This window comes from Rhinolophus ferrumequinum, chromosome 26, assembly GCF_004115265.2.
Source record: "Rhinolophus ferrumequinum isolate MPI-CBG mRhiFer1 chromosome 26, mRhiFer1_v1.p, whole genome shotgun sequence".
Classification (NCBI taxonomy): domain Eukaryota; kingdom Metazoa; phylum Chordata; class Mammalia; order Chiroptera; family Rhinolophidae; genus Rhinolophus; species Rhinolophus ferrumequinum.
Window position 1 is genome coordinate 4024635 of NC_046309.1, and position 25440 is coordinate 4050074.

At 45.1% G+C, this 25440-nt stretch overlaps 2 protein-coding genes across 5 annotated transcripts; one reads left to right on the forward strand and one right to left on the reverse strand.

Annotated features, from left to right (window-relative positions):
* Positions 1 to 245: 245 nt before the first annotated feature.
* On the reverse strand, positions 246 to 5581 carry GIMAP2 (GTPase, IMAP family member 2). 4 transcript variants are annotated; one of them, XM_033099087.1, is made up of 4 exons: positions 5494 to 5570; positions 3984 to 4122; positions 2965 to 3000; positions 246 to 2325 (listed from the first exon to the last, which is right to left on the reverse strand). In XM_033099087.1, the coding sequence occupies exons 3-4, from the start codon at positions 2990 to 2992 to the stop codon at positions 1343 to 1345; spliced, it is 1011 nt and encodes a 336-aa protein (XP_032954978.1). In that variant the 5' UTR covers positions 2993 to 3000; positions 3984 to 4122; positions 5494 to 5570; the 3' UTR covers positions 246 to 1342. The 4 variants fall into 4 exon arrangements, with proteins under 4 accessions (XP_032954978.1, XP_032954980.1, XP_032954977.1 ...); XM_033099089.1 differs by lacking the exon at positions 3984 to 4122 and having other exon boundaries at positions 5494 to 5581; XM_033099086.1 differs by lacking the exon at positions 5494 to 5570 and having other exon boundaries at positions 3984 to 4495.
* Positions 5582 to 18214: 12633 nt separating this feature from the next.
* Positions 18215 to 24955, forward strand: GIMAP6 (GTPase, IMAP family member 6). The gene is made up of 3 exons (XM_033099226.1): positions 18215 to 18460; positions 19937 to 20018; positions 22334 to 24955. The coding sequence occupies exons 2-3, from the start codon at positions 19937 to 19939 to the stop codon at positions 23230 to 23232; spliced, it is 981 nt and encodes a 326-aa protein (XP_032955117.1). The 5' UTR covers positions 18215 to 18460; the 3' UTR covers positions 23233 to 24955.
* Positions 24956 to 25440: the final 485 nt, after the last annotated feature.

Below are 25440 nucleotides of genomic sequence, written 5' to 3' on the forward strand. Positions count from 1 at the left end.
GATTGAAAACATTGGAGAAAATCTAGGTGACTCTAGGTTTGGAGATCACTTTTTAGATACAACACCGAAAGTATGATCTATGAAAGAAAAAAATTAGTAAGTTGGACTTTATTAAAATAAAAAGTTTCTGCTCTGTAAAAGAAATGGTTAAGAACTCGCAATAAAATGGAACACAGAAAATATAATAGAAAAATCAAAGTTTGATTTCTGTGAAGTTTAATAAAATTAATAAACCTCTAGCCAGGCTGATCAAACAAAAAGAAATAATCATAAATCACCAATATCAAAATTCAAAGAGGAAATATGACTATAGTTCCTGTACATATTAAAGACATACTAAAAAGATTTTATGCATTTGTGCAAATACATTCAACAACTCTAATATAATGATAAAAATTCCTTGAAAATCACAACTTAACTAAATGAGCATAAGAAGACATAAGAAAATCAGAACTGCCTTATGTATTTGATTTAAAAATGAGCTTGTAATATTAATTGCCTGGGAAGGGCCTAACTTAATACAGACCTCTCAGAATCAGCTCTCCAACTTTACCAACAACCCAAGGCTGAATGTCTCCATCTCAGGACTGATACCAGCATTTGTCTACTGGTCAACAGCTTTCCTTAAGTTCTAGTGAGCTCATCAATCATAAAGATTGTGTATATTTTAATAAATTCAGCTTCTATTCGCATGTAACAGGGTGATGTTTCAGATTGCCCCGTCCACCATCTTGGCTGAAATGTCAGCCTCTCTGGGTATTTCAATGGTCAATGTGATTGGGGCCAGGGATAAACTTCTGGCTGAGCTTCTTTCAATGTTAAGCACATTTGATTTACATAAAACTTGCTATTGATGTGTGAGTGTGTCTGTGTATGGTTTGTGGGCATAATTGATTTCATTATCAAAATGAATCATGTGTCCCCTTACTATCCCTCTGAGGCTAAAACCATCATAGAACAGAATTACAGATATGCGATCTCAGGAACTTTACAGCTTACTTCTTATTGTTATTTTATTCAGTAGAAATTTTTGGTTATCTTCATTATATTCTGTAGAAACAGTAATAGTTCAAAGAATAAAAGGAGTTTCTAGGAACACAAAACTGGCTTTAGACATTTGCAAATGGGAGGAATTTTGGGTGTACAGCTTTCAGACGGTTTTGGTACTATATTTCAAAATAAACAGTAACTTCTAAAACAATTTGGCTCATTAATAAATTGAGTGATGTTAAGATTTAAACACTTTGCAGAATCTCAAATACTGACGTCAGGCACTGCCCTTTATCGAGGAGGCACTGAGATTCCCCACTGTCTGACGGTGAGTGTGATTACTGACCCGTAGCTAGCATCTAGGAGTCTTGCTTTCTAGACCAATGGTCTTTCCAGAAATCCTCATTAATTTTCTGAGTATAGTTAATGGTAAAGTACAGAACAAATTGCACATACTGCAGAGTAAGTAAAAGAAATTCCATATTCTGAGCAATATACACAATAACAGAATTAGAAGTTTGACAGAACTTTTAATACAAACTAAAATAGCCAGTAGTAGTTTGATGAGGGCACTTTTTAGGCAGTTTGCGTTGGCCATAGTTGTGCAACGTCTCTGAGTTTCCATGTACTTTCTGAGACTCTCTTTGAAGTCCTTTAACGTTCCCTCTGCCGGCTCCGGTCCACATTCTGACCCTGTTACGAGGCTGTACAGCCCATTGGTATAGTGGTCACCTCTGTGCTCCAACACCAGGCCCTCAATCAGGTCCATGAGTCCCTTCACTTGGTCATCACGTTCGCTCCCTTCAGCTCGGTTATTAAAGGCACACGCTCGCCCCCCGCACACGGCCACCAGCTCGCTTAGGGCTCCATTGTCTGAGTTGTGGATGTAATCCACCAAGGAGCCTCCTTCCAGGTCTTCCTTGTGGGTGAAGAGGACAACTGTGTGTCTCAGGGCCTCCTCCCCAAAGATCTCCTGCACCCTCTGTGCAGCCTGCTGGTCCTGGGCGGTGAATCGGCCCAGCTGCATCACCAGGAGCAGCACATGGGGGCCCGGCGCCGAGAGCAGGTAGCACCTGTGTACCTCTTTGTACAGGGGATCAGAGTGGTCCTTCCCAGAAAACAGATCTGGTGTGTCAACAATGACCATCTCTCTCTCTCCCCAGCTTCCCCGACTTGCACAGCAAGTCTTAGTGAAGGGCTGGGCGCGCAGCTGTGACTCAAATGCTTGCTTCCCAAGGATGCTGTTCCCGGCGGCACTTTTGCCGGTTCCTGTTTGGCCCACCAGGATGATTCTGAGCTCTGATCCTCTGGCATGTTGGTTCTTCATAGATGGTCCTGTGAAGAGCAAATTTACTGTGTTATTGGTATACTGATCACTGTGGTACTACTATACTATTGTGCCAATAGAATATCTTTGATAAGGAGTTATTCCCACTTTAAGGGAAAAGATACTGTTACAATATATGGCATTTATGAAATAGGCTCTAACTCCATTACCAAAATAAAATAAATATGGTTTTTAAAACATCTAGACTTCTCTGTGGTGTCGTGCCATGTTGGATCCTAGAAAAACATACTTGGGGGGGATGAGAAGGATTTAGGAACATATCTCATCATGCAAGACTTGCCCGAATCACTCCGTTCTGGCCGTCTGGAAGACACATTTTCTGTGGATCAGAGATGTTTAGCCAAGACTGTGGGTTCCACCTCCAGGTGGGTGACGTAACCTGACTGTTCCCAGGCCAGAGATGGAGAGATGGCTTCTCTGACCTTGGCTGGGCAAAGGTGTGATTATGACCACCAATGAAGTGGCTGGATCTGGGACATATTGGAATGAGCAGTGTAAACCGATTCTCTCTAGTGAAGAACTAACTGATAGCTTATACTCTGCTTAGAGAGGATAGCATGATTTTTATATAAACTAGGCACAGAATATGGCAAAATAGGCATGAATACTGGAAGTCACTTTCTTACCCAGGTGACAGCCTTCATTTTGGTCCATTGTTCCTCCTAAGGAAGAAAGACACAGGAGACCAATAAAGTAACAACAGAGGCCTATCATTATTAGTTAGTTCTGGATCACAAAAGACCCTTACACTCCTAGAGCATGTTCACAATCATGTCTCATTTGTTTACACAGATCTGGCAAGGTGGGTCGAAAGAGAATTATTCTATTTTACAGAGAAATTGAGTCACTTGCCCAAAGTCACCCACTGAGTTGAGTGAAGTGTTTTTATTTGTAAGTCCCACCTATTTCTTATCTCCATGCTCACCTCCACTTCTCTCAAGACCACCCTGCCCCCCTTCTCTTGCTTTCTTTGGCCACACACTTTTATTTCTCTCAACTTCCTTCCTGGGTCCTCCTCCCCTGTATCTGAGGTTCAGTCTCTTCTTCCTTTTTCTCCTTCTTTCACCACCTTGCTCCCCTCCTTTTACTTCTTCTCCACTCTCTCCAAACTCCTCCCTTCATTTTGAGTCCTTGCCAAGAGACTCAATGAATTAAGAACATGACTCTGGAAAAGTATGCTATCCCTTAAGCCAGAAATACATGTCATTTGATCCCTCAGTTACCTGAATTTTCCTCATTCCTCACCAGCCAGCATGAAGAAGCCCTGCCATCTGGTCCCCTTTCTGATGTAGTGAGAAGTATTGGTTCATTTTCATCAGACACTTTTTTCTCTTGCTTAAATCTGGCAGCATAGCCAAAGCAACAAAGCACAGAAAACTCTGTGGCCACATGTTAGTGTCCAAATTCTTCCTAGTTCGCACTTCTTACTGTCTTTATGCTAAGGAAATTCTCTTTGCCACTAATGTGTAAATTATATGACGTTTCCAGTTCCTTTAAACTGACTTCACCGAAGCCAAAGGCAGTCGCATTAAATCGTTTCCCTTACAATAGGGCAAATTTGTTCTTAAAATAATATCTTTCCCCCCGATGATAGCCTAGGAACTAGAAATCAATGCTGCAGAGCTTTCCCTGAATGTCGGCATACCTGATTTACTGGTAAAAGACAAAGATGGCTCCTCCGCTCAAACCTGTGACTTGCCAGCTCAACTCAAAGACAAACAGAAAACAAAAGCTAAGAATCTGCGTCTGTCTTCTTCCTCTCTGTAATCTCCGCCTAGCCAGCCCTGTACAAAAAGTACATATTAAGATGTATTTGACAATTCTTCTGTATAAAAGCTTCTGCTTTCTTTGTTTTTTCCCCCTTTCTTTCGCCTCCCCCCACCTCCCTCCTCCGGTTCAAGTCCTTGTTCCTCAGTCTAGTTGTGTAGGACACAGCTCCCTGGCCCAGGCTGGTATGATGAGCCTTGCGCGCCCGCCGGCCTTTCACTCCCCCCCAGATGAGGCAATTGGTCGCCAGTCAATCAGCTGCTCACAGCATCTCACGGCAGCTCTCACCAGCTGCCAGCCACTCACTCTGGCCACCGGCCGCTCATGGCAGCACACAGCAGCCGGCAGCAGCTGACGCCAACCTCCTGCTGCCTCACTCACGGCAGCCCAGCTCCCAGGAGAGCTGTTGTTCACAATCTTAGTTGTAGAGGATGCAGCTCACTGGCCCATGTGGGAATCAAACCGACAGCCTCGGTGGTAGGAGCACGGCGCTCCAACCACCTGAGCCACCGAGCCGGCCCAAGCTACTGCTTTCAATAGAGTGTTCTATACAACATGGTAGCCACCAGCCAGATGTGACTATTGAGTTCTTGAAATATGGCTAGTGTGATGGAGAATATAAATTTTAAATTTTATTTAATATTAATTCATATAATTAAATGATCTCGTGATTAGTGGTAGCATATTAGACAGTGTAATTATCGAGTATATAATTTTTAATAAGGTGATACAAAACATTGTGTTTGTTGAAGGAGAGGGTGCACAAGTAAAAAATATATATATGATGAAAAAATGCAAAGTAAAAGGAACAAATTGATTTAACACCAAAAAATTCTAAACACTGGGGTGGGTTTAAAAATTGCAGTGGCTTCCTTTAGTCTTGTTAAAACTGTTAAGCAGTTTTCAACCCACTATATATTTTCGAATCACTAAAATTTCAGAGGATGTTTAACCTCAAGGTCGCCATCACAATTTGAACTTGCACAATTTGAATACAGTGGTACCTCGGTTTTCTAACGTAATCTGTTCCGAAGACCGTTCGAGTTCTGAAACGCTAGAAAACTGAGGCACGGTTTCCCCATAGAAAGTAATGCAAAATGGATTAATCCATTCGAGACCTTTAAAATCAACCCTTACAACTGCAAATTTAGCATGAATTTTACTATCTAATGATACCATAGATCCATAAAATTTACGGCGTTTGTAAACTGAAATGGTCATCAACGGAGACGTTCGAGGTACTACTGTATTTGTTATAAACAACTTTACCCAAAATGTATTTTTTGAATTGAAAATCCACTCTAGCAAGTCTGGCCATGCATACCTATAAAAGTGAAATGTTGCACGTGAGTCTGGGAAAGAGGCCGTAGAGTGAACTGTATTCCTACCTCAGCGGTTTCCTGGCAGGATCGTGTCTCGGGCCATTTGGGTAGCTTTATTGAGGTCCTCCTTTACTTCCTTTGCCTCCTACCCCCTTAGTGCATAGAAACAGAACAACTGCAATTGTGGTTTAAGTGAGTAGGAGAGGAACCGTGGCTGTGAACTCTGAGGTGAGCGCACTGAAACCTTCACACGGATCTGTTTACTGACACCTTCCCCTGTCCTGTGCTCAGGACCTTGTCAGCCCCACACCCAGTGGTTTCCTCTCGAACCACATCTCGCCTAGGACCCTTTGATTTTTACTTCTTGCTCTGAGTTCAACCATGTTTTGAGAAGAACTTAGTTTCTTGGTATTTGTCTTTTTTTGCCAAGAGTGAAAAATAACTTTTGTGGTTCAGTCTGTGTCAAGAAACTGCCCGACCCAGGGCTGCTACTGACCTAATTACTTCTGGCTAGACACTGTGTTATATCTCCTTATTTAATACTTACAGTAACACTGGGAAGAAGGGATTATGATCTCCATTTCTAAATGGGTCACTAAAATTCAGAAAGATGAGCAACTTGCCCAATGTGACACAGAGCATAACTGTGGGGACAGAGACTGGAATCTAACTTTCAGGACCCCAAGCCTTGTGTTGTTTCTCTTATCAGCGGGCAAAACAGAAGGAGTTGGGGCCGTGAAGAAGGTTTGCAGCCTGATGTAAATCTGCCAATTGTGGCCCAAGAAGAGTGAACTGTGACCTCTGGCGCTGGTGGTGTCTTGAGCAATGTGATAAATCTGAGTTATGCAATCTTGGTGTGGTAAATGTTGATTGAATTAAAGAAGTGAGCCTGGGACAACAGGGAAGTTACTTTGCATCTCCATGAGCCCCCCTTATCTCTGCCTTCTCCCACTTCTCTCTTGCTCCCCACACCGAGTGTTTTACTCACTGACCATTATTAGCTTGTGCCTCTCTCCTCCATTTGTTTATTTATTTTTTTCCTCCTCCATTTCTTTTCTTCTTTCCTTTCTCTCTTTCTTGCACAATGCCCTTTTAACAATCCTGGTCCCAGTTCCTTACCCCACAATATCAGGTAATCTACAGTACCCAACTTTTCTAGAACATTTTCCCTTCCATCTTGGCTTGGGATCCTGACAGATTCCAGAACTGATGGGTCCTGAAGGTCAAGAAAAATAGAGCAGAGGCACTGGCTTTCCTGGAAAGGCCACTTGAGAATCTGCTCAGGTTGCTCTATCCAAAGTACACACATGCTCATGGTGGGCAGCCCCCAGTCCATTCCCAGCTTCTCTTACTTTCTGAGTTGAGCATCTCTGTGGAGAAATTTGCTTCAGAGATTAAATTAATCTAGAGACTAAGCAATGATTTCCTTTTCCAAGAGATGGATAAAGTTTCAGGGTGCAGTGCAGACTGTCAGGCTAGGGTGGTTAGAGATGGTTGCCAGATCCTCTTTTCCAATAAGCATGAGCCACTGGCCATGAGACGGTCTTATACAATGACAGGAATTAGAATTTCTACCAGGAGAATTGTATCAGTGTTCACCAAGGGAAGTATATTAACTCCAAAAGCCCTTATTCTACTGCTTTAAAATATGTAGAGACTTTTTTTTAGCTTTTCCCTAAAGTTACCTCTGCCCTTTTCAATTGATACATTAGATCTTACCTTCTCTGAGTGGTACCATGATAACTTTAGGACTTTTCTGCAAGCACAGGGGCACTGGTTTTCCCATGAGCCTGTCAGCATTAGACTTGCCCATTTGTCACCTTGGCACTTATGCCTCTCATTAATACACAAGCAGTGTGGAGAGAACGTGTGTGAGGGTCAGAAGATGAAGGTGATAGCCAGGAGGCTGCCGCCATATTTGATGGCTGTGGGCAAGGCTCGTGGAGCCTCTGAGTCTCACTTGGTCCAAGGCCTCTTCCTATTACGGCATTGAACTTCCCCAATATGTCTGGCCTTATCCAGTGAGCATCAGTGAAAGCCCTGGCCCACTGAGCAGTCGATGCTGGTTTTATTCTCAGAGACCTGGCTCGGTCCTAACTCTGCAGGGCTGGTTCAGAGGACTAGAGATACCAAATGGGAGACCATAGGTAGTGATCAGACCAGGGGCATGGACAAATCTAGGAGGCTGGGAATCAAGACCCTGTCAGGGCAATATCAATGAAAGTCCTGGGGTCCTGACTCCTATTTCATCAGAGAAGTGTTGAGTTGGACACACTTAAGGGTAAATTCAGTAAATGTATCCACCTCTTCGCACAAAATTACCAAGGAGACGGGTACACAGCCCCTGGTATTCTAGGTCCCTTTCTCACTTCACCACAAACCAGACTATCCACGTAAATATTCCATGAATTCTTATCTACTCCTCAGTGGCAATGGTGGGAGCAAGTCCTGCCGAGGAGAGCCTGGTCAGGAACAAAAGGAGTCAGCGTCAGCTACCGGCACTGCCCCCCGCCCCCCAAGACTTTGACCCAAGGTTTGGACAATGCCTCCTACTATCTTCAGTTCTCCCCTTTGCAATTTAACACTTTTTCTTTACACACATTCTCCATTCCTCACAAAATCAGTACCCCTTTATTAGATACTGTCTAAAAGTTCAGAAATAACAGATGCAAAACCTATGAACTACCTACCAAAGTTGTAATTAGTAAAAGTTTCTTGTGCACACACCAAAATGACAGCTTGCAAACCAAAACATGGGAGTACTCAAACCAAAATATGGAATGAGGCTCAGGGGGATATTGGTATAAAGTAGCTTATATAGTGAGAAGGCAGTGACTTTATTATTTACAGTGACTGCTTATAATATTAGAATTTTCTTGAATGATTGGGAAACGGTTAGTAGTTATCGCATATCAGTTTTGGGCAACAGTTTAGGTTTTGTTTATGATTTCCAGAGCATAAGCAAGAAATGACCCAGGTCAAGGTAGTCTTGCAAATTAAGCTCCATTAAGCTTTGTTTGTATGACTGAACTGGTTTATCTGCTCAGAAAATTTTCAAGGCTAGTCTGAAAAATAAATTTATTTTGATTTTAACAATACAATATGGATAGAATTCATGTAAATGTTAGCATATCCTCAGGAAGTTTGTGGTACACAATTGGTATCACACCATTTCTCAGAAGTGTCTCAAATTATGAGAACAAGACTATTTGTTGTTAAGGTGTGTGTGTGAGTGCAACCACATTACCGTCTGTTTCTACCACTGTTATTTCCTTCCTCACCTCCTTCACCTTGGGTCTCCTCCTGCCACCCACCCCTCCGCTCCCGTCACATACTGTTGTGGTTACTTCACAGGATTGAGTTAGAATGTTGGGCCCATGTCCCTGATAGAAACAAATTAAGGAAATACGAATAAGAGAACATAACTGAGTGTATCAAAATTTAAAAACAAAAGCTGAGTCTTTCGAATGACTGATCAAATTCTGCTAATACTAATCAAGATCAAGAAGAGAGAGAAGCAAACACAAAAATGTTCGGGACTTAATAAGGAATATACCTGTATATTCAAAGGAGATTTAAAATTGAAAGAGAATTCCATGAATACATTATACCAATAAATTTGAAATTACAGATGAGTGGATAATAAAAAAGATAAAAGTGACAACTAAAAAGATAAAAAAGATAATAAAAATATAGATGAATGGATAAATAGAAACTATGGAATTTCATGTATCAAAGAAAGTAATGGCATTATTATTCCCATGGCAAAAAATACTTTCTTACTGTTTCCCAAATTATATCCTTTAAATATTTGATTCTTTTAAAATTTTCTATCATTATAGACCAATTGTAAACAAGACCAATGTTTTAAGAAGATTCCAGAGACTATGCTCCCATAATCAACAATGGCTTAATTTTAACAAGCTTTTTTTTACCCCCTGTGAGCTAAGGTGCTCATTTCGAACTTTTTCCATTTTTTCACAATGTATCCAAACTTTTTCAGTAGCATTGACTTTGGATTAGGAACCCTAAAAAAAATCAGTCTCTTTATTTTATGTCTACCCCTTCTAGCTTGTCCATTTAGCCTAATCACCAGACTGGGGCATTTTGAAAAACAAAATTCATTCTCAGGTCAAGTTGTGATCCCCGGAAACAGTCAAAAGTTTTGGTACAGACACACCACAGGACCACAGACGGGACATGAGAAGTCCCGTACACAGGTGCTCTTTTCCTCTGCGAGTCTGAGAGCCACTGGTACCTGTGGCTGGACCTTTGGTTGAGGGTAGCAGCTGGCCAGATTCCACCAGGTCGAGAGAGATCCAGGAGACTAAATACCCTAATCTGATTCTCCTAGTTCCCACAGATCCTCTGCTGGCCTTCCCAGTGGCAGAGCTCAAGCAAAATTCAGAGGACAATGGAACCACCGGAGTGGTCCCTACATGTCCACCTGGCAAGGCACGCAGATGGAGAAGGCTGGACAGTGGTTCTGCCGGAGGTGGGGGAGGAACACATCTGGCACAGAAGCTATCTTATTTTACAGTCAGGGGAATTTTAAGTTAGCACATAGAAAATGACAGAGAAAGAGGAAAGTAGGAGACTTGGTCAATTTGCAGAGCTCTGCAAACCACAGAACAATCTTACCAGAGGAAACTGACAGTTACAAAATGACGACCATGGGCAGTGCTAACACTCAACAGAGGATGTGTTCTGGCCTTGAAATTCCTTGCATTTGGGTCTTTAAACCACGTACAATGAATTACTGCTCCAACATAGCAATTTTGTAATTTCTTAAATTTGTTGGTGTTTGTGGGGAGGGGCAGCTCATGGAGAATGGTAGGGAGTGAGCTGGAGAGATGCTTAATGAATCATAGTTAATTGAGAAAAAATTCTGACTTCTTGAACAAATGACATACTTTTGAAAGCAGCATCCTAATTCTATCAAAAAGGTGGCCAAAGATATTCCTCCTGGCCTCTTCCCTTACATTTCTTATTTTTAACTCATATTTCAGCTTTAGTAATTTAATGTTTTCCTCTTTTTCCTGCACAATCTTCTAGCATGCCTGATTACACTCCTCTTCCACTCTTTGAATTTCCTCTTCTAATTGATCAGCATACGTTGTCTTCAGGATCTCTGTCAGAGTATCCAGCTTTTCCCCTGTGGCCTTGTAGATGGCATCAGAACCGTGAGCCGAACAGACTGCAAACTCAACAATTCTTCTTGGATCCCTAAGAGACCCCTGTGAGGTGGACACAGGGCAAACTGCCAACCCCAAGACTGGAGAGACAGACAGGCAAATATAGGGTTTACCAGAGCAGACCACGGTGGGAACCAGTGCTGGGTAGGAAAACCTGAGCTATAATTGAATTGTTGGAGGCTCAGTGTGGACAACCCCAAGAGTTCGAAACTGGGGTAAGTTTTACTTCTAGGAGCTCAACCAGGTTATCATGGTAAATATCAGGAAATAAATACTGTGGGGACAGAGTCCCAGAGAGCAGTTTCCAGGCTCTGAGCTTCAAGTGGAAAGGTGCTGGCTCAGGTAGTAGATGGCCATCAGCTGTGACTAGTTGGCCATCAGCTGTAACCAGTTAGCCGTTAGCCACTGGTATAACTGCCATGGCTAAGCTAGCATGCGCGGATTGCAGCTAGCAAGTGGAGTTGGTTGGTCCTCAGAGAAGCAGGACTAGAGACCCTGCATGACAAATACCTGGTGCTTCTGGCAGGGAGAGGCTGTCATGCGGGGTGTCATGCGGGGTCTCTGGTCCCGCTCCCGCATAAGAATGCAGGATATGGTGAGGCCAAAAAGGAACACCCACGGAGCCATAGGTATGGGAGTCTGTAGTGCAGGGGATCCTGCCGACTTCGCCATGTGTCATGTGGGGCGGCCTGCGGGGTCTGTGGTCCCGCTCCCCACATAAGAACGCAGGACATGGTGAGGCCATAAAGCAACACCCACGGAGCCATAGGTAGGGGAGTCACACCACTATATTCTCACTGGCGGCTGGGTTGGAGACATAGGAACCAGGAGGCACACAATTCTCAACCCTCACTGTGCCGCTTGCAGACTCAGCCACCATCTTCTTGCTAGCTCCCCCTTTCTCTGCTAGCCTAGCCACGGCAGTTATATTCATGGCCAATGGCTCACTGGTTACAGCTGACGGCCAACTAGCCACAGCTGATGGCCATTTGATCACAGTCGATGGCCATTTACTACCTGAGCCAGCACCTTTCTATGTGAGGCCAAGAGCCTGGAAACTGCTTTTTGGGGCTCTGTCCCCACACTCCACCCCTACAGGGTCTCGCCTCACAATCTACGCGACAAGCGTCTTCCGCGAGGGCCCTGTGCGAGGAGCCTGGAGGTGAATGCTTTCCTGGACACAGCCAAGCTCTCTGGTCACAGCCAGGGTTTCTCAGGGCACCACCAGTACTTCTGGGCACAGCCAGACTTCCTGGACTTCTTAGGGTACCACTAGTCTCCCCGGGCACAGCCAGGGCTTCTCAGGGCACCACCAGTACTTCTGGGCACAGCCAGACTTCCTGGACTTCTTAGGGTACCACTAGTCTCCCCGGGCACAGCCAGGGCTTCTCAGGGCACCACCAGTACTTCTGGGCACAGCCAGACTTCCTGGACTACTTAGGGTACCACTAGTCTCCCCGGGCACAGCCAGGGTTTCTCAGGGCACCACCAGTACTTCTGGGCACAGCCGGACTTCCTGGACTTCTTAGGGTACCACTAGTCTCCCCGGGCACACGAGGGCCTCTCAGAGCACTGCCACTCTCTCTGGACATAGCCAGACTTCCTGGACACAGCCAGGGTTCCCAGCGCACTGCCACTCTCTCTGGGCTCAGCCAGACTTCCTGGACACAGCCAGGGCTCTCAGGGCACTGCCACTCTCTCTGGACACAGCCAGACTTCCTGGACACAGCCAGGGCTCTCAGGGCACTGCCACTCTCTCTGGACACAGCCAGACTTCCTGCAACTGAGTGTTCATAGGCACAAACTGCTCCACCGTCCTTCGGAGAGCTTTGGCCGGCACCGTACCCTGCTCGCTGCGCCATTTGTCGTGCAGGGGATCCTGCCGACTTCGCCATGTGTCATGTGGGGCGGCCTGCGGGGTCTGTGGTCCCGCTCCCCACATAAGAACGCAGGACATGGTGAGGCCATAAAGCAACACCCACGGAGCCATAGGTAGGGGAGTCACACCACTATATTCTCACTGGCGGCTGGGTTGGAGACATAGGAACCAGGAGGCACACAATTCTCAACCCTCACTGTGCCGCTTGCAGACTCAGCCACCATCTTCTTGCTAGCTCCCCCTTTCTCTGCTAGCCTAGCCACGGCAGTTATATTCATGGCCAATGGCTCACTGGTTACAGCTGACGGCCAACTAGCCACAGCTGATGGCCATTTGATCACAGTCGATGGCCATTTACTACCTGAGCCAGCACCTTTCTATGTGAGGCCGAGAGCCTGGAAACTGCTTTTTGGGGCTCTGTCCCCACAGAGTCATACTGCTATATTCTCGCTGGCGGCTGAGTTGGAGACACAGGAAGCAGGAGCCACACGATCCACAATCTGCCGTCTGCTTCTCTGTCAACCGACCCCACTTGCTAACTGCAATCTGCCTTGCTAACTGCAATCCCCCGTGCTAACTGCAATCTGCGCTTGCTAGTTTAGCCACAGCAGTTGTATCAGTGGCTAATGGCTAACCGGTAACAACTGACGGCCATCTACTCCCCGAGCCAGCACCTTTCCACATGAGGCTGAGAGCCTAGAAACAGCTCTCTGGGACTCTGTCCCCACAAAGGAACCATCTGAAAATGTGCCAGGGCCCTCTGTGCTACTTAACAAGGCCTGCCTTTCGGAGAAACTAGTTAATCAGAGCCTAAACTGCTGGGGATTTATCAGAGTCTAACTGACCTGGAGGAAGACAAATACCCAACAACAGTCAGCTCCAAGCCTTCCAAATAGGACAAGGGAAATACTGAACTGTCCACTCTAGCCATCGTGTCCCACCCAAGGGGGACAGAAAACTGAGAAACACTTGTGAAGCTCACACTCCAGAGGCACAGGCTCACTAAAATTGAGACCTAATCGTAGGCCTATAGAATGTTTCCCCTCCTCCACATCCTGTCACCACGTTGCTAAAGGTTTGTTTACAAGAGTTCCTCTCCCCCAGTACATCATGTCCAGCTAGCAAGAAAAAGTTACACGGCATGCTAAAAGGCAAAAAACATACTTTGAAGAAGACGGAGCAAGCATCAGAACCAGACATGGCAGGGAGGTTGGAATTGTCAGTCCAGGAACTTAAGACAACCAAGATTCATATGCTAAGAGATAAATTAAATGGAATGCAAGAACAAATAGACAGTGTAAGCAGAGCGATGGAAATCCTAAGAAAGACAAAAAATGAATGCTTTAGATGAAAACCAGTGTAACAGCAATGAAGGAGACCTTCGATGGGCTGATTAGACCTGCTGATTATAGTCTGCAGTACCGTTTTCTGCCAAAAGAAACCAGGAATTCTTGGAGAAATTACTGATTCAAAGTTTGGGGCAGGAAAAATGCATAACATGATCTGGGATCGTCTTATTGGACTTTTTTCCTTTTTGTATCCTGATTCAAACAAAACAAAGTATAAATAAATTGAGAGATGATCCATGAAATCTAAACACTGGTGACAGGATATTTGATAAAATTGCAGATTCATATAGGACCTTGGGTATTGTGGTTATGTTTTTAAAAAATAATCTTTATCTTTTGGATGTTCATACTAAAATATTTACAGACAACCTTATAAGATGCCTCGTATTTGCTTCCAAATCCACCAGGGGTGGGATGGAAAGTGGGTTGGAATATCCATGTAGCCCCCCTTTGTCCAGCGTATCCCCACACTGAAGATGCTCCCCACCCATTAGCCATTTAGTAGCCATCTCCATTAGCAGATCGATTGTTGTGCTATGGCAGTGCTTGTTGAGTAACCCTTATTCTACTTAATAATGTCCCAACGTGCAAACGTAGCAATGCTGGCAGTTTGGATATGCCAAAGGGAAGCCATCAAGTGCTGCCTTTACGTGAAAAGCTATGTACAGGGGAAATCAACATAGTGTATATAGGGTTTGGTATATCTGTGATTTCAGGCATCCACTGGGGGTCTTTAAACATCTCACCAGTGGACAAGGGGGGACTACGGTATAGTTCGGCTATCCTAAATCAGAGGATTAGAGGCTATTTAATATGAACGTATTTTCTTCTTTTTATGCATCTTGTTTTTCAGATGGTAATGTACCAATGATACATACAGGATTTTACATACTGTTTGTTACCCATCATAAGGAATTCTTATACTACAATTAAAATTTTTGTGAACACCAAGAAAGGTCTGTCCTGTAAATCTGAGATGTATGGACATCACACTAATACATCTCATAGCTTGCCCTCCTACAACTTCTCCATTCCCATCAGACTCGCCGTCACCCTGCCCTTTTGTGCCCCACCCCCACTCCCACATTCACACTCACACTCTTCTCAGCTACTCTCACCTTCTCTTGCGAAACTGATGAAACCTCAAGTTCTCTCCAAGAAAGCTGCCTGAACTGGTACTCTTGCAAAGTTTGTTTGCAGAAAAGTATGTTTACTCTCTCTGAAACCTCTGGGTCTGTCAACCTCGAAACACTGGTCAATGCAGAATTATAAAGACCTGACCTTTTGCCCCAATTTGGGGCAGCTCTACAGGGTCATCTTAGCTCAAGCTGCCATGAGGGTGGCTGACGCCCTTTGTCATGTCTCCTGCCCAATCCTGCATCCTTCACTCTCCCACCTGTTTGGATCCCAAGAGCACTCCTAAATAAATTTCATGCATGTACATCTTCATCTCAGAATCTGACTCCTGGTGAACTCAGGTGGTGACACCCCTCGAAAGCATGCAGTCTAATCTTCCTTCCTGAGTTGAGTGAAAAGCCCAACACCACGACAAACACGTGAGTAATGAGTTGTGCTATGACATTACAATGGTTATGAAGTCGCTAGGTGGTAAGACTTTCAGCTCCATTATAATTTTATGGGACCACCATTGTATATGTGGTCCATTGTTGACTGAAATGTTATGTAGCACATAACTGTAGTTCCTCAAAAAAAAACCATTTAAAATAGAGTTAATAGTGAACATTTTAGGGCTGGCCCAGTGTCTCAGGTGGTTGGAGTTCCATGCTCCTAACACTGAAGGCTGCCAGTTCGATTCCCACATGGGCCAGTGCCAGAGGGCTCAGTTGGTTGGAGTGCATCCTCTCAACCATAAGGTTGCTGACTCCCGCAAGGGATGGTGGACTGTGCCCCCTGCAACTAAAAATAGCAACTGGACCTGGAGCTGAGCTGCGCCCTCCACAACTAAGATTGAAAGGACAATAACTTGACTTAGAAAAAAGTCCTGGAAGTACACACTGTTCCCCAATAAAGTCCTGTTCCCCTTCCCCAATAAATTTTTTTTTTTAGTTTTATTTTCTTTGTTGTATTGAAATGTCAACATATATTTTAATTTTATGACTTACTTGAAAGGCAGTAACATATATAAACACTGTGTTCATCCAAATGTACTAGTATCTCAGTGACTTCTGGTTTTTTTTTGTTAGTTTTAGGTGCACAAGACAAAGTAATACTTAGATGTTTATCATTTCTATCCCTCACACTGTGGACCCCCTCCCCCCATCCACTATCTCTCTGACATCGCACCGAGCCATCCCATTTCCACTGTCTCCACTCCCAATGCTGTACTCTGCCTCTTGTAAGTGTATACATACATATATATACATATATATGTATATATATATATACATATATATATAATATTATAGTTGGCATTCATTATTGTTCAGCTTCAGGTGTACACTGCAGTGATCAGGCATCTTACATCTTCCCTGAGATGGTCTCCCCAATGGGACACGTGTCTATCGGATACCCTACAAAATCTTTACAACATTATTGATTACGTTCCCCAGATTAATTTTCAAAACCCCGTGGCCATCACAAATATTTTTTTAAAAAAGTGAACATTTTAAACCTCCAATCTCCATTAAACCCTCCAAAATATTTATCAAACTCTTTCTATAATAGAGTACACTCCCTGAGAAACATTATGGTTCCAGTTCTTCACAGAAATTCCAGAGAAAAAAGATGGGATGAACATTCAATTAACTGAAAACGTCTCTCAAGGCTAGAGCATAGAGAAGAAGAAAGAGGCTGTAATAAAATGAGAAGGAAAAGCCGGGAAGTGACCATATTTTGGCCTGTGTTACCTAACGGGGGAGAGGGGGAGGAAAAGCTAAAAAAACTAATGATCACAGTGAGGACACAGACTCACTAAAAGACTACGATTTAATCCCAAGACAACGCGTCCCCTCCCTCACGCCTTACACCACATCAACAGGTCTCCAGGATAACAACAGTAAATTAAAACTGCCAGAACTGTAAGGGACAAACTCTATTGAAGAAGGGTCCTTAGGGAAACCCACAGACAACAGGTGAGACGAAACACTGGAGGCCTGTTTACCTCAGTTCCTAATAAACAATACGAGGTTGCACGATTAAGTTCGTGAACTTGTTGCAACGATGTCGCTAACCTTTTTTGATACCAGAGGATTATTCATTATTAATTTGTACCAACTGGACAAACAGTTAACCAAGTTACTATTTGGAAGTGCTGAAAAGGCTGCGTGAAAAAGTTAGACAACCTGAACTTTTCGCCAACGATTCATGGCTCTTGCATCACGACAATGCACCAGCTCACACAGCACTGTCTTTGAGGGAGTTTTTAGCCAGTAAACAAATAACTGTATTAGAACACCCTCCCTGCTTTCCTGATCTGGCCTCCAGTGATGTCTTTCTTAACCTGAAGATAAAGAAAATATTAAAAGGAAGGACATTTTGATGACATTCAGGACATCAAGGGTAATACAAGGACAGCTCTGATGGCCATTACAGAAAAAGAGTTCCAAAATTGCTTTGAAGGGTGGACTAGGTGCTGGCATCGGTGCATAGCTTCCCAAGGGGAGGACTTCAAAGGTGACCGTAGTGATATTCAGCAATGAGGTATGTAGCACTTTTTCTAGGACGACTTTGCAAACTTAATTGTCAGACCTTGTACAGCATGTCCAGCTTTCAATAACATTACAAGAAATGCTAACAGGTGAGAAAAAACAGTCTGAAGACACAAGCAAATATTACATCCACTCAGATATGACACAGATCTTGGAATTGTCAGACACAGGATTTCTATAAGAAATATTTATTTTAAGAATTGACTCACATGATTTATTATAAGGAATTGGCTCATGTGATTGGGGAGCTGACAGTCCCAAGATCTATAGTCCAGCAAACCAGACCCAGGAGAGCCGGTGGTGAAGTTCCAATCTGAAGACATGAAACTCAAGCCTCGGGAAGAGCCATGCTTCAGTTCAAGTCAAAAGGCCTGTCTTGAGAGAAAATATTAATGTTTAAAGGAAGGAAGGGTTAGAGAAAGAAAAGAGACAATGAATGTCTGTCACGATAGTGAAGGCATAGGATCAGGCCATTCTCAGAAAAGATCAGTAAAAAATCATTCCCCTGACACAAAATTTTCTGAAGGATCTGTTATCTATTTTTTAAGTCACTGAGTTCTAGTTATCCTAGTTCAGGATAAAATAACAGTCTCGTGTTCTTGTTTATGTTACCAAGGCTGCAGACAAATGCAAACAGCACGGTTTTTCACAGTCCGGAAGTCCTAACCCTGAGTGTTTCTACCTACTTCCTGTTTCTCCATCTCACAGCTGATGGCTGCTCTTCCCAGAGCAGTTCTTGAGCTTAGCTTGTGATTGTGTTTTACTGAAAAATATAAGCACTGTCTTCTCTGGGTTGCATGCTTTCCTCTGCCTCCTCCATTCAGTGTTCCCAGAAGCCTACACTGTGTCAGCCAAGAAGGAGAAACAAAGAATTCTCAAGAGCACAAGGGACTTGGAGTCAGGAGACGTGCTATTTCCTCTCGTCCACTGACCAGCAAGGTGGTAAGTCTGAGTGTGGGTGAGTGTGTCTGTGTGTGTTTTGGGTGTGTGTATTATGTTTGTGTGTATGTTTGTATGTGTGTGTATATGTGTACATGTGTGGTGTGTGTGTATTATGATTGTGTGTATGTGTGTTGTATATGTATGTGTATTTGTATGTTTGTGAGTGTGTGTGTGTTGTTTGTGAGTGTATGTCATCTTGTATGTGTGTTATGTTTGTGTGTATGTGTGTGTGTTGTGTGTATGTGTGTGTGTGGTATAATAGAAAGATCTGTGAGTAAAACATCAGTAGAACTTTGTACCCTTTGTGCCCTGCCTCAAACTCACTGCTTAATCTTGGGGGGTTATGCTTATGTTATGCTTCCGTGAGTTTCACTTTCTTCTTGAGAAACATAACAGGGATTTATCTGCTCTGTGTTCTATATTAGAGACAAAAGCTGTGACGTGTGGCAAAGGTACAAGGCACTGTTCAGGGCATGACCTATGGAGGCCTCGGAGCCTTCATCTGGAGACAGTCTCTGACGGTGAAGTCTCCGAGTGTCTACGTGTTCTGGAAAACAGTCATGGGCTATGCAGTTTCCTCCCTAATCCCACAGAAAATATGGAGCAGATCTAACAGGATGGGCTCCTAAAATAGGAACTATGTTCGTCCGTGAGGCAGTGTGGGTTGAAGAAAGATGACGAGAGATCCTGGTTAGAGTGACATGGCCCTCATTGCAAAGAGGACTAGGAGTTGCTCTAGAAAGTGTCACAAAATGTGTTGGAATCTTGTAAGGGAAGAGACCCCAGGAACACCTAGTTCAGGCCCAGCATTCACACTTCTGGGGACACTGAGGCCCAGGCAGGGTGACCATCCTAACTGATGGTCATGGAGATGAGCACGGAAGTCTCCTGGCTCCCAGCAATCTGTCCCCCACCCCACGAAGTCCCTGGGCCGAGGCTGTCAGCCTCCTCAGCACAGCACCCAGCCACCTACCACTCGGCCATCTGCCATCCTCACTGCCAAGACTTCCTCGGAGCTCAATCCCAGACTGCTCTTTCTGGCACCTAGACACACCCCCCCTCCGCCCCCCTCCCCAGTCAGCCCCAGCTTCCTGCTTATGCCCTCCAGCACACTCTGTCCACAAATCTTCCCACTGCCCTCAGGACACAGTGTCAGACCTGCTTCTGCCTCCCTGCCCCTTGGTCCCCCTCACAGGGCAGCTCCCGGACACTCTGTCCATCTAAATGCCACCCATCCCTCAGGCTGCAGGCCAACTGCAACTTCTCCATGAAATCTCTTACACTCACGATGCAGACCACAGAGGGGGGAGAGAGAGAGAGAGAGAATGTCTCAAACCTTTCTCCCCTCTCCTCGCTGAGTTCACTCCTCCCCCCAAACTAATGCAAAAAATATTTTTCTGATAAGAGAAAGGCAAAGTCAGGTGCTTCTTAAAATTCGGTTGAAAAATCAGTAAGACATATTATTATTTTGTCTAGATGGAGGAAAAAGACTATGAACATCGCGAGGACAATCCCACAGAAGCGATGTCCCAGCATCCTGAACCAGACATGTCGGGAGGTAAAATGACTTTCTAGCATAAGTGAACTTGAGAGCGGTGCGGACGGGCATGTTTGATGTGTACGGGGTGCACTTGGAGAAGCAGCAGAGTTCAACCCAGTCCAAGGCCCATGGGATGGCCTTTGGCTGTGGCCTTTCTTTACCCCCACCAAAGAAGAGGGAGAGGCCTCCGACAGGCATAGGGAGAAAGGAGGGAGATAGCACCAGTCACCCCTTTACTATCTCTGTGCCAGTCCCAAGGGAAGGGTTTGCACTTGCCTTCTCAGAAGGTGGGTGTGACGACTTGCTTTGGTGGAGGCTTGGAAGCCACCAAATGTGGCTATGGAAGCCACCTATGTGGGCGCTTGGCTGGTTCAGATATGGGAGCACTCATTGTCATCAAAACACCATGTGGACAAGCAGCATGTGCTCAGCCACTGCCTCAGAACTGGGCTGGGCCTTCTCAAGTGGTTCTCTCCCCGAGAAACTGTTTCTTCAGGGTCAGGCGCTTAATTGTCATGGGCTCAATTAGTCATCCAACCTGGAGAAGCAGAATTTAGGGATGCTGAAATCCATCCATTTTCTTGGCCAGAATGAATTGTGATTCATTATGTATTTTAACACAAATTTTTTTTCCTAAATGTACTGCAAGGGCCCAAGCCATTGGGAGAAAGCCATACTAACAAACTGTGTAGGAAAATTACCAATACAAGTGCTGACACCTGATTTACCCTTTCTCATAGCAATCAGCGTTAAATATTACTTTAAAAGTCCTCTCCAAAGCTCAAATGATGTATCTGGCTTGAGAGTCCAGGGGTGTGTCCTGGCTCCAGATGGAGATACTGTCTTCGCCCAATTTCGGATTGGCTGGGAGGGCAAGGATGAACGGCCCACCTTCCATGCTTGTTTGAAACTCCCGTGCATTCAGTCATTCTTTCAGGCCACCTGGGGGAAGCTGGAGGGAGCCAATGTCATCAGTCAGAAGAGCTTGGTGGGCCAGCCGGCCAAGCGTGCCAATCCTGCCGTTAGGAGGCTTAGGGATCTGTTGTTGAGACACATCAATGTCTTCAATGAGGACCGACTTGGAAACCAGCCGTCACCTGGCACTTCTCTAGGTGCTCTGGGTCTGACACCTGAAAGGCCAGGAGAAGGAATTCTCTTCCTGCCCTTCAGGCCCAGCCATTTCCAAAAATCTTGACATTGGTTTCTCAACATTAGGTTGACATCTCCAAGTCTTCTCTCAGCGGATGGTTCTGATATTTGGCTGGGTGAGAATGTTCAGCCCAAACTTCAAAAATGTAGCTTAAGAACACGACCCCACTGTGCCTCTGTGCTGTGGAACCTGGGGCCTGGCTGAAAGGTCCCACACACCCAACAGTCACCGTTGGAAAAGCTGAAGGAGTCGGTGTGGTCAGTCACGTCGGGGATAAGATGTAGACATGGAGCCCGCACCCTTCTGTCTTCACCACTCAGGGACACCTGGGGAAGCTCAGGGGCCCATATTCACGATGGGCTGATTCCCAACTGGGTGAGAACAGGTGACCCTGAGAAGAAGTTTCAAAACCTAAACAAAATGAGGTTTTCTACCACAGTGTCCAGCAATTCTACTTCTGAGTATATACCCCAAAGAATTGAAAGCAGGGACTCAAACAGGCATCTGTACACCGGTATTCAGAGCAGCATTAATCACAATAGCAAAAAGGTGTCCATACATATGGATAAACAACCTGTGGTCCATCCATCCAACGGAATATTATTCAGCCTCGAAAAAGAAGGAAATTCTGATACATGCCAGCAGCATGGATGAACCTTGAAAACACTATGCCAAGTGAAATAAACCAGACACAAAAGGTCAAATATTGCAGGATTCTTCTTATCGGAGGTCCCTTGAATAGCACAATAGACAGAAAGTAGAAGAGTAATTACCAGGGGCTGAGGGTGGGGAGAGTGAGGAGTTATTGTTTCATGGGGACAGAGTATCAGTTGGGGATGATGAAAAAAAATTTTGAGATGCATAATAGTGATGACCACACAACAGTGTGAATTGAGTACAATTCAGCCACTGAATTGCACACCTAAAAGTAGTTAAAACAGCAAGTTTTATGCTATGTATATGTTTACCACACACAAAAAATAAAGCTACAAAAAAAAAAAAAAGAAGAAGAAGAATGTGAGCCCAACGTAGGTCTCAGGTGCAGATGCTGGCCTCTGTCTCTCCACCCAGGACATGTGTCCCCGAGGCCAGGGAGCATCCCCAAGGCCGAGGACTCTGATGGGCCTAAATGGGGTGGACGGGCTCTAATCCCAACCTCTCTGCTTTCTCTTGATGATTCTAGGTCTAAGGGAGAAGGAACAGACCCCAAAGACACTGAGGCTGATGCTGGTGGGGAAAACTGGAAGTGGGAAAAGTGCAACAGGAAACAGCATCCTTGGCAGGGAAGTGTTTGAGTCTAAACTCAGTGCTACACCTGTGACCAAAGCCTTCCAGAAAGAGAGACGAGAATGGTCTGGGAAGGAACTTGAGGTGATCGACACCCCTGATATTTTGTCCCCTTCGGCTCCTCCGGAAGTGGCAGTCCAGGACATCTGTACTGCCATTGTCATCTCCTCCCCAGGGCCGCATGCTGTGCTCCTGGTGACACAGCTGGGCCGGTTCACAAAGGAGGACCAGGACGTGGTCAGGCGCCTCCAGGAGGTCTTCGGAACGGACATCCTGGCCTACACCATCCTGGTGTTCACCCGGAAGGAAGACCTGGACGGTGGCTCTCTGGATGAGTATATGAGTGAGACTGACAACCAAGAACTTGCTGAGCTGGACATGATGTGTGCGCATCGCCACTGTGGCTTCAACAACAAGGCAGAGGAGGTGGAGCAGGAGGCCCAGCTGGAGAAGCTCATGGAGAACATCGAGGGAATCCTGTGGGAAAATGAAGGCCATTTTTATAGCAACAAGGTTTACCAATACTTCCAGCAAAACATTCTGCTCAGAGAAGCGAAGGGAAGGCAAATAACCCAGGAACTATGCTCTGAGAAAGTGCTCAGCGAGGTGTCCTGGATGGAGGACCTGTGCCAATTCCAGAAGAAATGTGAGGAAAGTAACAAACCTCTCCTGAAGAAGACATGCAGCTGTTGGAGCACAACCTGGGCTCTACTGATGATACACAACTATTTCACGTCAGCCCCCATGTCCAGCTTCCAGGCCATCACTTGCCCTCTTCATCCCACGCGTCGCTGACCAGCCTAGTCTCCAGGTCAATGTCGGGTGTGGTGAGGGGATGTGGGTTCCAGAGTTCCCAGCTCACATCCAGCTCCTTCATCAAATCATCCAGAAGACATGAGCGCTCCGTCCTCTGCCCCCGTCCACACGCTCTTCTCAGGTGGAACCTCACATCCATTGGCACTGAATTTCTTGACGTTCTTGTCTTTACCCTGAGAGAACCAAAGCTTCCTGAGGGCAGGCCTGTGCCTCATTCTTCCAGGACCCTCACAGCATCCTGGTCAACTGGACTCTCTCCTTGAGCGATGAGAGCAAATCAGTGGGACAATGACCAGGCGACTTTACATCTCTTGGGCCATGTCCTGGCCTGTAAAGGGGGCAGACATAATGACTTTTAAGGTTCTTGTTGTGTGTGGTAGGTCAGGACATAACAATGGCTCTGTGATATGCGGGGAGGGACAGCTGCTGGGCTGGGGAGGAGAAGGCCAGTAGACACAGGGAAGGGGCAGAAGGAGAAGCCCTTTTATTCAGCCCTGAAAGAGGCCATCGGATCCAAACAAATGAGCTCCATGGGAACTTCCTGGTGGCGATCATTGGCAAAGTTGGGTGGGGATATCGAAGAAGCCAGGCCTGGTCAGGAAGGCAGACCCTAGACCTGGCTGTAGGACGTGGAGGCCCCAGGAGGTGCCAAGGGGACTTGTGCAGAGAGGGGCACTTCCCTACTGCGGACTTAGGTTAGGGAGGTCATGCCATTATTTCCACTTCATCATGTCCTCCTTTGTGTTAGAAAACAAAGGTGATTTTCAACCCTGTCTCAGCCTGACCTTCAACCTTTTCCTTTCTCACTTGATAGTGGGAAGAAAACGTGGATGGGGTGAGTGTCTGGGTGTGTAAATGGGTCCCCCAACAAGGTATGTGGGGGTGTAGAATGGAGGGAGGCAGAGAAGAAAGGGACCCTGCAAAGGTAGCAGTGGAATGACTCAAACATTGTCTGGAGCAGCTGCCTGGTTGGTGGGAGAACTGCTTTGCGTGGGTGGCTTTCTGGAGCACTGCTCCTACAGACAGGATTCCTAGGAAGTGAGATGGAAGAGGACCGGAAGACAGCAGGATGTTGGTCTGGCTGTGGCCTCTAACGGGTGCCATCGAACCTCACAAAGAGACTGACATGCTTCAGATGCACCTCAGCTTCTCTGAGGTTCAAGATGCTCCTTGGGGAGTCTGATCAACTGATGGAAACAGGATAGGAGGGAACGGGGGCGGAGTGGAGGACTACCTCCTGATAGACCCCTCTTTTCCTTTCTTCAAACTGTGCGGCAGAGGATCTCTACTACCTTCCCACTCCAGGGTGGGAAGTGAGACTGGGGGTAACAGTGCTGGGGGACAATCAGAAATTCGAGATGCAGCCTCAGGTCTGTCTGGAGGCTCATCCGCCTGCCAGAATCTTCTATCAGACGCCCTGTCAGGACCTTGATAGACATGGTGGACTCCCAAGAACGATGGAGCATTTCTTTTGCTAAAAGATTCAGAAAAGTGTCCCAAGGTAGAACAGAAACTTATTTTGGTGTATACTTAAGATAGCCTTGGTGCCAGGACCATTTATTCAATGAGCGATCCATTTCCTGCTGAAATACAGTATTTGTCGTCTCTTAAATTTTCATACTCCCTAAGATCCATGTCAGGATTTTTAATTCTGTTCCTGTCTTCTGTTCTTCTATATGAATAAAATATTGATTTGATTATAGTGGCTTTGATTTCTTCACTTGTATATTTCCTTTGTTATTCTCAGGCATTTATTCTTCTGTGTGAAAAGTAAAATCGCTTGTTTAATTTTCAGCAAAGCCTTACTGGTATTCCAGTTGGAATCATCTTACATTTACGTATTAAGTCTGGGAAAATTGGTAGATACTTCAAGGATATGTGACTCAAGGTCATGTTGTTTCTAAGTGAACAGACTCACAACTTCAGAGCTATTGAATAAAAGTTAACATCATTTGCATTTCCATTGGGATAACAATACATTTCTTTAAGTGTTGATTTAACTGTTAGCTTAATTAATTTCATAATAGAAAAATACAAGCATTTCACCAAATGACACTCATTCCGTGATTCTAAACGGCAAGTCACTCAAAATATGTCATTCATTAAAAATTCTACCAGGAATTATTCTTAATTATATATGATGTTTTCTCTCCTTGATTACTAAAAATCAGAGAGGGTGCCTCCCAC

Coding starts and splice junctions, on each gene's coding strand:
- GIMAP2 (XM_033099089.1), bottom strand. CDS start 2,992: ATGGACCAAAATGAAGGCTGTCACCTGG. Junction 2,326..2,964: donor AAATGAAGGCTGTCACCTGG/GTAAGAAAGTGA, acceptor TGCTCTTCACAG/GACCATCTATGAAGAACCAA.
- GIMAP6 (XM_033099226.1), top strand. CDS start 19,937: ATGGAGGAAAAAGACTATGAACATCGCGAGGACAATCCCACAGAAGCG. Junction 20,019..22,333: donor TGAACCAGACATGTCGGGAG/GTAAAATGACTT, acceptor TGATGATTCTAG/GTCTAAGGGAGAAGGAACAG.